This window comes from Dipodomys ordii, unplaced genomic scaffold (genome assembly GCF_000151885.1).
Source record: "Dipodomys ordii isolate 6190 unplaced genomic scaffold, Dord_2.0 Scaffold54, whole genome shotgun sequence".
NCBI classification, from domain to species: domain Eukaryota; kingdom Metazoa; phylum Chordata; class Mammalia; order Rodentia; family Heteromyidae; genus Dipodomys; species Dipodomys ordii.
In genome coordinates this window covers 5,573,514-5,584,404 of record NW_012267270.1, presented here as the reverse complement: position 1 = coordinate 5,584,404, position 10,891 = coordinate 5,573,514, and the positions used below count along the sequence as shown (strand labels likewise).

General features: G+C 55.9%; 1 protein-coding gene across 2 annotated transcripts in view; it reads left to right on the top strand.

The window, feature by feature from the left end:
* Positions 1 to 7,797: 7,797 nt before the first annotated feature.
* The window catches only part of Slc22a11 (solute carrier family 22 (organic anion/urate transporter), member 11), a 14,054-nt gene continuing 10,960 nt past the window's right edge, over positions 7,798 to 10,891 (top strand). For both annotated transcript variants that reach the window (XM_013021136.1, XM_013021134.1), the window contains exons 1-2: positions 7,798 to 8,382; positions 9,641 to 9,744. In XM_013021136.1, the coding sequence (XP_012876590.1) occupies positions 7,990 to 8,382; positions 9,641 to 9,744 (497 nt within the window). In that variant the 5' untranslated portion in view covers positions 7,798 to 7,989. The remainder of the gene's footprint in view (positions 8,383 to 9,640; positions 9,745 to 10,891) is intronic.

Below are 10,891 nucleotides of genomic sequence, written 5' to 3'. Positions count from 1 at the left end.
TAAAGCCTATTCTGGAGACTTGGCAATGGGAGGGGAGGGGGCAAGCCCCGCCCACACCCCCTTGGGAGAGGGAGAAGACCCCGCCCACACCCCAATTGGAGGGGAGGAAGCAGGCCCCACCCAAGCCTTTGACATATATCCGTTCCTTACTATCCCCACCCTGTACCCAGCTAAGCCTGGCAAAGGCAGGCTTCCCTCCATCCCCACATATTCTCCGGGAGCCAGGCCCTCTTCTCTTATCTCCGGTGGCCCAGCCTCAGGACCTTTGCACATACCGTTTGGCTTCCCAAAATACCTGTCTTCCTTCTCCCTTGCTCTTTGAGTCCATCTCTCTCCCCCTCCTCCCCCGCCCCACCATTAATATCATTTCCCTTCGTCTCATGGTCTTTCGGGTTTGCTGTGGGCCCTGGCGTGGGGAAGTGTTTAGTATATGTTTGTGGTGCTCAGCCCTGAGGATCCAAGTCTTGTGGAGTGGAGAGAAATTGCTAGGGAAGAATGTCAAGAACAAGTACAATAAAAGTGTGTGATGAGGCCAGGGGCTGGCGGCTCACGCCTGTAATCCCAGCCACTCAGGAGGCTGAGATCTGAGGATCACCGTTCCAAGCCAGCCCAGGCAGGAAAATCCAAAAGACTCCAAATGACCAAGAAGCTGAAAGTGGAGGCATGGCTCATGTGGAAGAGGGCTAGCCTTGCAGAGCAAGAGCGAGAGGCCCTGTGTTCAAGCCCCAGAATGATGATGAAGTACGTGACAGTGGCTTAGGGCTGTGGTATCAAAGCCACACACTGGCTGGTGAGCTGCAGCAGGCATTTCTTCTCTCACAGCTCTGGATTGAAGCCCACAGTCAAGCAGGTGGGGCCTGCCTCCTCCCCACCATCGAGGTGGGCGGGGCCTGCCTCCTCCCCACCATCGAGTGGGCGGGGCCTGCCTCCTCCCCGCCCATCGAGGTGGGCGGGGCCTGCCTCCTCCCCGCCCATCGAGGTGGGTGGGGCCTTCCTCCCCTCCCATCGAGGTGGGCAGGGCCTGCCTCCTCCCCGCCCATCGAGGTGGGCGGGGCCTGCCTCCTCCCCGCCCATCGAGGTGGGCGGGGCCTGCCTCCTCCCCGCCCATCGAGGTGGGCGGGGCCTGCCTCCTCCCCTCCCATCGACATGTGGGTGGGGCCTGCTTCCTCCCCTCCAATTGGGGTGTGGGCGGGGCCTGCCTCCTCCCCTCCCATCGAGGTGGGCGGGGCCTTCCTCCCCTCCCATCGAGGTGGGCAGGGCCTGCTTCCTCCCCCCATCGACATGTGGGTGGGGCCTGCTTCCTCCCCTCCAATTGGGGTGTGGGCGGGGCCTTCTCCCTCTCCCAAGGGGGTGTGGGTGGGGCTTGCCCCCTCCCCTCCCATTGAGGTGTGGTCCCCCCTGAGGACTGGAGTGGATTTTTAGGGGGTGGGGATGTGCATTCGATCCATCAGACCTCAAACAAATGTAGACAGCCGGGCTACATGGGGTTCTGACCTCTGCTGCACCTTCCAGCACAAGCACAGCCCACCTGGAACCTAAAGGGAGAGGTGGAGCCTCCTCTGAGCGCCCTGCAGTCTCCATCCTGGCGTCCCTTCAGTTGGTCAACGATCTCAAAAGGGAGACAAAGGCAGCAGCTGGCCAGGGAGGCGTTCTGAGCAGGGGTGAGATCTGGGATTTGATCCTCTCCCTCTGGCCTCCACACTGGGCTTGTCATCACATTGAACTTCGCAGAGCCTTATCCCAGGGTGATACCTCCACACTGTGCTGAGCTGGACCCTCCACCCCTGGTCTTCACCACGGCAGGAACTGCTGGGAACCAGCTGTGTTCCACCTCTCAGGAAAGCTAGAGCCAGGTATGCTGGTGCATGCTCCCCAGGAGACAGAGATAGGAGGATCATGGTCTGAGGCCTGCAGGGCAACCTAAAAAACAAATGTAAGCAAAAAGGGTTTGGGAGGAGGGGTTGACTCAGGTGGAGGAACACCGCCTAGGAAGCATAAGGCCCTGAGTTCAAACCCCACGGCCACAAAATAAAACAGAGCACAGTTGGGGCTGGGTGCTGGAGGCTCACGACCGTAATCCTAGCTACTCAGGGGGCTGAAATCTGAGGATCGATGTTCAAAGCCGGGGCAGGAAAGTCCATGAGACTCTTATCTCCAATTAACCACCAGAAAACTGGAAGTGGCGCTGCGGTTCAAATGGTAGAGCATTAGCCTTGAGCTGAAGAGCTCAGGGACAGCGCCCAGGCCCAGAGTTCAAGCCCCATGACCGACCAAAAAAATAATAATAATAAATTTATATATGTGCATGTGCATGTGTGTGTGTGTGTGTGTGTGTGTGTGTGTAGGTTGGGACTCCCCTGATCAGTCAGTTCTTCAGCCCCAGATATTGGAAGGCACGTAGTTTTATTTGCTGTGACTCCAGCAAGTCATCCTGACTGCAGGCTGCTCTGGGCCTGGGGTCCCCAACGCTGCTGCTTTGCTCCAGGCGAGGCTGTGAGCAACGGCTGCAGACAAAGCCCCAGGCGCCAGGGGGAGGGAGGGCATCAGAGGCCTAGAGAGGAAGACCCGTCCCCTTTCTCCCCCTCAAAAAGTCGAGGAAATGACCCAAAGTCAGAAGCCAGGCATGAACTCCAGTCATTTTTCCTGAGGGAAAACTAGGCCTGAGGCTACTGCTTCAGGCAAAGCCAGGCACCGGCCGCTGCGCCGCTGTTTAATCCGAACACACCAGATCCTTCCTTCCATCTCGGACAAAGCTCCACCTGGAGAATGAGATCGAATCCAGCCAGAGCCCTGGACAGGCTGTGCCCAGCTATCTAGGAGCCATGTGCAGGCGGGGGCACCGGTTACCATCGGCCTCCTGGAACTCCGTGCTGCACTCTGACCCGCCCTGGCCCTGAGCCTCTCCTGCATCTCAGACCAGAAAGGAAGGAGGCGTGAGCAGCGCCAGCTCCATCTTAGCTGTGAGGTTTAATGACAGCCTGGAAATGATACGGTGACGCGCAGGACCTCGCTGAACAGGAAGGGAATTATACACAACACGGGGATGTGAACGCCATCCTGGAATGAAAGGAAGGCTTGACATTAGGAAATCCATTAATATAATTCATCTCATTCATACACTCGGGAAGAAAAGGCATACTGTCACCTCTATAGAGACAGAAAAGCAGGTGATAAATCCAACAGCCATTACCCATGAAAGAAAAACAGCCATCAAAGAACTCCTTTATCACCAGGGAGCCACGAAGACCTTTCTAATTATGCTTCAAAATCCAAAAGTCAAGAAGAAGATATTGATAATTCAATAGCCAAAAAATCTCAGTCAACCAAACAAACAACCTATTAATAACAACATGCTATCAAACATGCTATTAATAACACGCCGTTAATAACAACATGCTATCAAAGTCCAAAGAAAAAAAATATTTGCAACTTGTATCACAGTCCATCGCCCAAACCTATCAAAAGCTTATAAAAATTGGAAAGACAACAATAAATGATTTAAAAATAGACAAAGAGGGGCTGGGAAGGTGGCTCAGTGGTAGAGCGCTTGCCTTGCATGAGGCCCTGGGTTCGATTCCTCAGCACCACATAAGCAGAAAAAGCCGGAAATGGCGCTGTGGCTCAAGTGGTAGAGCGCTAGCCTTGAGCTGAAGAGCTGAGGGACAGTGCCCAGGCCCAGAGTTCAGGCCCCACGACCGACAAAAAAAAGTCAGAAGAAGAGGCGTGGCTCCAGTGGTAGAGCACTATCCTCGAGCAAAGAAACTAAGCAAGAGTGAGAGGCCCAGTAGTGGCATACACACACGCATGCACGTGCACACGTGCACATGCACACAGCATGTGGATAAATTCTGGAGGCTTGCAGAAAGGAGTTTTCGTAAGACAAACGGCACAGATTTCTTAGCTGCTGCTGGGAGGAACTTGCACTGGGCCCCTGCCCCTGCTGAGGAGCCCAGAAGTGCTGATGTAACCGGCAGACCTGCCCTTGCTCCCGGGGGCTGAGAACCGTTCTGCCGAACTGGAAGGTAATGGGAAGGTGACGCGGCCCTGACTTCCCAGCGGCTCCTTGGGCGTCATTGTCACTCAGGCACAGAGGGAAGTGAGGCCACAGAACAGGAGCCAGGATCTGAGCCCTGGGAGAGCCAACCCCACCCTGCCAGTGTGCGCCCAGGAAAGAGCACCTTGGCAGAGCCCGCTGTGACCGGGAAAGAAGGAAGGGGGGGGTCATGTTTGATGGTGATGATAATGGCGATGATGGTGATGGTAGTGGTAGCAAGTGGTAGCCATCTCGTGCATCTTACTCTTCCCATTCTAGAGATAAGGACACTGGAGTTCAGAGGAAGGAAGTTCTAAGGTCTTTGGAAACAAACCTGACTCCTATAGTTTTGTGGGTTTTTTTTTTGTCTGTCGTGGGGCTTGAACTCTGGGCCTGGGCGCTGTCCCTCAGCTCTTCAGCTCAAGGCAAGTGCTCTTATGCCACTTGAGCCACAGCACTACTTCTGGTTTTCTGGTGGTTTATTGGAGATAAAGAATCTCACAAAGTTTCCTGCCCAGGCTGGGTTGGAGCCGTGATCCTCAGATCTCAGCTTCCTGAGTAGCTAGGGATGACAGGCGCGAGCCACCGGCGCCTGGCCAAGTTTTAACTTTTTTAAATCAAAGTTTTATTATTTATAGTCATTAAAATTTCACATATTTTCCTAGCCATAAAGAGATGTGTTATCAAAGAATTGCCTTACATTCTGCCTCTGGGTGAGTGGATGGTATATAGAGGAATCTTTTGACTTTAGATGGAATCATAATCAAATAAGTTGATGTTTGGTTACATTGTGTCTGTGCACCCGCACAGGCCAGTCCTGTGGCTTCAACTCAGGGCCTGGTGCGGAGTCAGCTCAAGGCTGTCACTCTACTGTGAGCCACAGCTCTACTTCCATCTTTTCTTTTGGTGGTTAATTGGAGATAAGAGTCTCAATGGACTTTCCTTCCTAGGCTGGCTTTGAACCCTAATCCTCAGATCTCAGCCTCCTGAGTAGCTGAGATTCCAAGCGTGAGTCACCCTTGGCTAGTGTTTGTTTACTGGATGGGAATCTTTAGCTGAGAGTCAACTACTGTGGTGATTCTGGCTCAGAGTAATGGCTCCTCCTTATGTACTCTTAATGGGGTGCCCCAGAGGCCTCAGTGACTAAAGCTGAGGCAGCCACCATGTTCCCCAAGGCTCCCCTCCATGCTCCCGGACCCCCTCCCTGCTCCCCAAGCCCTCCCTTCCTGTTCTCCACTTCCCCTCCCCTCCATCTTTAGAAATGGACAGCCTGGGCCCAGGTGAGCCTGGGCCTGGGAAGTGACGCAGTGCCGGGTGTGACCACCAGGTGGCGGAGCAGCTGCACCAAGCCCTGCCCCCAGCAGTCCCAGAAAACCAGAAAATGGAGATTAAAAATTCCTTGGCCTGGAAGCAGAAAATCAGTTGGAGATTCCGGGCGCCTTCTGGCAAATCTGGGAGGTTTGACCTTCCACTCTGGGCAAAGCCTGAGTGTGTCCGTGACAGGCAAAGGGCAGGAAAGAAGAAATGAATTGTAAAGAAGACAGAAGGAGAAAAGAAAACATATTCCTTCTTAGATGCCTGGGTTTCCAGCCCCCAGAAGCCCAGAGACTCTCGGGGTGAACCAGGGTCCCAGGGCAGCAGCCCTGTGCAATTGGTCACTGCCGGCAGTTCCTGGTCCATGCTAAGGTTTGCAAACACCCACACACCACCACTTAATTTTACAGACTAGACTCCGGAGTCAGGGAAGGGGGGAGAAGATGGCGTCCACTGCTGGGCCTGGTGGCTCAAGCCTGTCATCCTAAATACTTGAGAGGCTGAGATCTGAGGCCAGCTGGGTCATCAAAGTTTTTGAGACCCTATTTCACGCCACGGCTGGGTGTGGTAACTTATAGCGCTTACCCTAGCTGCAGGGGAAGCACAGGTAGGAAGATTGCTATCGAAGCCTGCCTGGGCACAATATGGAACCTTAAAGATAACCAAAGTAGCCAGGCGCCGGTGGCTCACGCCTGTAATCCTAGCTACTCAGGAGGCTGAGATCTGAGGATCGCGTTTCAAAGCCAGCCCGGGGAAGGAAAGTCTGTGAGACTATTATCTCCAATAAACCACCAGAAAACCCGAAGTGGTGCTGTGGCTCAAGTGGTAGAAAACTAGCCTTGAGCTGAAGAGCTGAGGGACAGCGTCCAGGCCCAGAGTTCAAGCCCCACGACCGACAAGAGAAAATAAAAAATAGCCAAAGTAAAACAGGGCTAGAGGGGTGGCCCGGGTGGCAAGGTTTCTGCCTAGCAAGCATGAGGTCCTGAGTTCAAATCCCTGTACTCCCTACATCAAATAAATTACCCCCAGTGTCTAGTCCCTGTGAGGACAGAGCTGACACAGGGTTGAGATTCGGCCTTCGGCTGTTTAGCTGTGGCTCTGCACAGTGAGGGCCTCTGCCCCGCGGCTTCCTGAGCTTCTCCTTGGCCTGCCTCTCTCCCATCTGTCTCTGTTTGCTATTTTAAAATCCATAATGACTTCCTGCCCAGAGAGGCAGAGTCAGGAAGGAGCCCGGGCTCTGAAACCCAGGTCTAGGATCCCGGCTCCCTGGCTTCCTGGAGAGCTGCCATCTTGGCTGATGGGGTGGTTCTCGGCAGTGCAGGGTTCCGGCGCCCTCCCGGCTCTTCTACCTTGGTCGTGGTGACACTGGAGATGGAGGATAGTGTCAAGGGCTGCCCCTTTCTCCCACACCCTGGCAGGGGACGTGGGGCTGGCCCACCTGCTGATCACATCCTCAAATCCAGCTCTTAGCTGAGATTTTTTTTTTTCCTCCATGACAGGCTGGAAGGCCATTCAGCAGCCATCCAGAAGCTTTGCTGTGTGACCTTGGCAAGTTGTCTACCCTCTCTGAGCCTTGATCTCCTTGTTAGAGGGCATTGGCCCCATTTCTCCCATCAGCGATGAGGAAGAAATGCCATCAGGCAGGTAGCCCTTGGTGCCTGAAGGAATTGTTACCAAGAGGCTGAGACGCAGGGCTGCGTCACCCCTCCCATGCCTACTACTGAAGCTGGGCTGGCCTCGGGCTGTGGGCATTTCCCTTCTGCCCAGTTATTGAGTTCCAGCTTGCCATGAAATGGTTTCCATGACTACCGGGAAGAAGCTTCCAGTCCACAGCCTTAGCATAGAAGACTTCTCGACAGGGGCCTATAGCTTATGCCTGTAATCCTAGCTGCTCAGGAGGCTGAGATTGGGAGGATTGTGGTTTGAAGCTAGCCTGGGCAGAAAAGTCCATGAGAATTCTTACCTCCAGTGAACAGCAAAAAAGTCCAACTGGAGGTGTGACTCAAGTGGTAAAGCACCAGCCAAGAGAGCACGCCAAGTGAAAGCAAGGCCCTTAGTTCAAACCCCAGCACCATCTCCCCGCGCCCTCCCCCAAACACACACAAAAAAACATAGCTTCTGTCTGCAGGCTGGTCTGGTCACACCGGAGGAGGAGGGCCAGGGAGACAGGCCCTGACCGAGCCGATGAGGCTTCAGCCAGGGTGGTTCTAGGTTAGGCCTAGATGGTGCCCTGATCACACCAGATCACACAGAAGGTTCAAAGTGTGAGGTGAGCAGGTGCTGTGCGTTGACTGAGGTTAAGCGTTAACGGGACACTCTTTCCAGCACCACTGTAACTCAGTAACGGCCTGGCCCTGGTGTGATCTTTTAAAAACCTTTACCCTCTTGGTGCTGGAGCAGCCAGAAGGTGGCCGGACCCTGCTCAGTCTTGGTTGGAGGATGGCTGGATATGGTCCCTGATACCCCCCCCCCGGGGGCATGCTGGGATGTCTTCTAGAGACATCAAAGCATTCCAGAGGACCTGGGGACTGTCATCCTGCTGGTGTGGGGACAGTGGCCACTGAGAGAGGCTCAGCCAAGGCCTGGGGTCTGGTTCCAGGCAGGCGAGGCCCTGCACCCTGGGCGCCAGGGGCAGCCAGGACATGGCGTTTGAGGAGCTGTTGGAGCGTGCTGGTGGCATGGGCCTCTTCCAGGTGCTCCAGTTGGCCACACTGTTCCTCCCATCCCTCTTCACCCCTCCAAACCTGCTGCTGGAGAACTTCTCGGCCGTCAGCCCCAGCCACCGCTGCTGGACCTCCGTGCTAGACAATGGCTCCCAGATCCCCGCCAATCTCACCCCGGAGGCCCTCCTGGCCGTGTCCATCCCCCTCGGTCCTGACCAGCAGCCCCATCGCTGCCGCCGCTTCCGACACCCCCAGTGGCAGCTCCTGGACCCCAACAACACGGCCACCAACAGGAGCGAGGCTGCCACAGAGCCATGCGTGGACGGCTGGGTCTACGATTACAGCACCTTCACCTCCACCATCGTGACCACAGTAAGGCCCCCTCTCCCCCCGCTGGTCTCGTGTGACAAGGGGTGTGTCATTTATTCTTGTTAAAAAATAATCCCTATAGGTCCCTGTGGTTCATGCCTGTGATCCTAGGTAGTCAGGAGGCTAAGATCTGAGGATCACGGTTCAAAGCCAACCCGGGCAGGACTCTTTGGTTGAATTAATCAGCAAAAGCCAGGAGTGGAGCTGTGGCTCAAGCAGTAAGTGCTAGCCTTGAGCACAATGCTGAGGGACAGCACCCAGGCCCTGAGTTCAAGCCCCAGTATCTGTGTTCACGTCTTGCATAACTCCCACCCACCCACCCAAACACACACACACGCAATCTGGTGACACGAAGGACATCACAGGCAGAAGAGTCCATTCAGGGCCCTGGAGGTGGGCGCAGGGACCACTGCACGGGCTGAGGTGCCCAGGCACCTCATGGAGCAGGAGCGGAGGAGTCTCAAGGGATGGAAAGCAAGGAAGGTTCAGCCACCAGGGGTTTTTGCTTAAACCAGGCCTAATGAGACTGCCACTTTCTCCAGGGTGGAGGGGAATGATGAGCCCCCGCTGGGGATGAGATAGAAGTTGGGGGGGGGCGTTGTACAGGAAGCACACAGAGCAGCCAATGTTTTGTGGTGCTTGTTTTGTTGGTCATGGTCCTTGAACTCTGGGCCTGGGCGCCGTTCCTGAGCAATTGAGCTCAAAGCAAGCTCTCTACCACTTGAGCCACAGCACCACTTCTGGTTTTCCCGTGGTTCACTGGAGATGAGAGTCTTACGGACTTTCCTGCCTGGGCTGGCTGTGAGCCACGATCCTCAGATCTTAGCCTCCTGAGTAGCTAGGATTACAGGTTGAGCCGCCGGTGCCCAGCTCCAGCCAATGTTTTGAATCGTTCATTGTGTAATTCCTTGCTGGGGATGAGGGATGGCAGAGGGGGCCACACGACGCGTCCCAGCCATTCTATCAGCATTTCAGCTTGTAACACGGGCACAAATTATCCCTCACCCACACCCACCTGGCGCCTTTCGGGTGGCGGGCACTGTCCTGTGTGTTTGCCTGCTGGTCTCAACCTCACGCACGTGTGTGGTGTGGTTGTATCTCTGTTTACTATCGACCGCATGTATTGTGTCCTTGTGGTCCGCCACCAGACCCCTTAGCCTCCAGCTGCCACTAGAAGCCTAGGGGGTCTCATGGTGGACAGCTGGGGATCTCAGCCTGCCCTCTAGCCCCATGGCTCCAACGGTCACACCTCCCGTTCCAGTGGGACCTGGTGTGCAGTGACCAAGGCCTGAAGCCCCTGGGCCAGTCCGTCTACATGATGGGGTTACTGATGGGGACCTTCGTCTGGGGCATCCTGTCTTCCCGGTGAGTGTTCCCGCCCCCCCCCGCAACAGTATCGCAGAAGCATGGAAGTGAGCCATGATGTTCCCCGAAAGAGCAGCTACCTGGCTCTGTCTCCTGGGGGGGCAGCGACTCTCCAGGCCCTGATGTGGATGGGTGGGGAGGGGACCTGAACCTGGGTATGTGGCTGCTGGATTGTGAGAAAATCATACTCGGAGTGTCAGAAACAGGTTGTCCCCTTCCTTACCACCAATAGACAGCACCCCAGGAGCCAGAAATCAGAGGCCCTGGAGCAGGATGGCAGGAGGTGGGGGGGGGGGCTGGGGCCTTGAAGGGTGACTGGGATTGGACAGAGGAGGACTCTAAGTCAACAGACACTCGCGTGTCTCTCGGGCTGGGTTAAGATGTTCCTGTCCCTCTGAAGATGCTGGTCCCTGTGTCTCTCAGCTGATGGCCGTGTCTCCCTTACCCTGAGGTGGCATCTCTCATCTGCCCACCCTCAGGCCGGTTCAGGTGTGCCCCACATGGCTGGGTAGGAGAGTGGAGGCCCGTCCTGCACTGGAGTCCCAGCCCTGTGTGTGCAAAGGGACAGACCCCTTCCCCCCCCAGCCTGGCCACCCCCGTTTCTTTCTCCTCTCCCCAACAATCCACAGATGCTGCAGGCTTGCCCCTCCCCTTCCTTCCCCACCACCTTCCTAAGGTGAAGAGCCAGGACTCAGTCCAGAACCTTCCACACCCTCCTCCACCCAGGACAGATAAAGTGCAAGTTACCCTTCCCCTCACACCCTGCCAGATTGCCCACCTGGGGCTTGAGTCCTGTGCTGGTCCCTGAACTGCAGGCCCCTCCCATGCCGACCCCCTCCAGACTCCATCCACAAAGCCGTCCCCCATTTGGATGCCCCCCCACCCCCTGGTCTTCTTCCCTCACCCTGGTCCCACTTTCCCCTGGAGGTCTCTCCAAGCCCCACCCCCACCTGGAGGCCCCACCTCCCCAAAAGGAAGTCCCCCCCCCAGGAAGTCCCACCTCTCACAGGCAGCCCTAGCCCCTCCTGGGAAGCCCCGCCTTCTCCAGAAGCTCCACCCCTCACCCTGGACATCCCGCCCCCACGTGGAGGGAGCTCCCCCTCAGCCAGGAAGTTCCACCCCTCACCCTGGACATCCCGCCCCCACG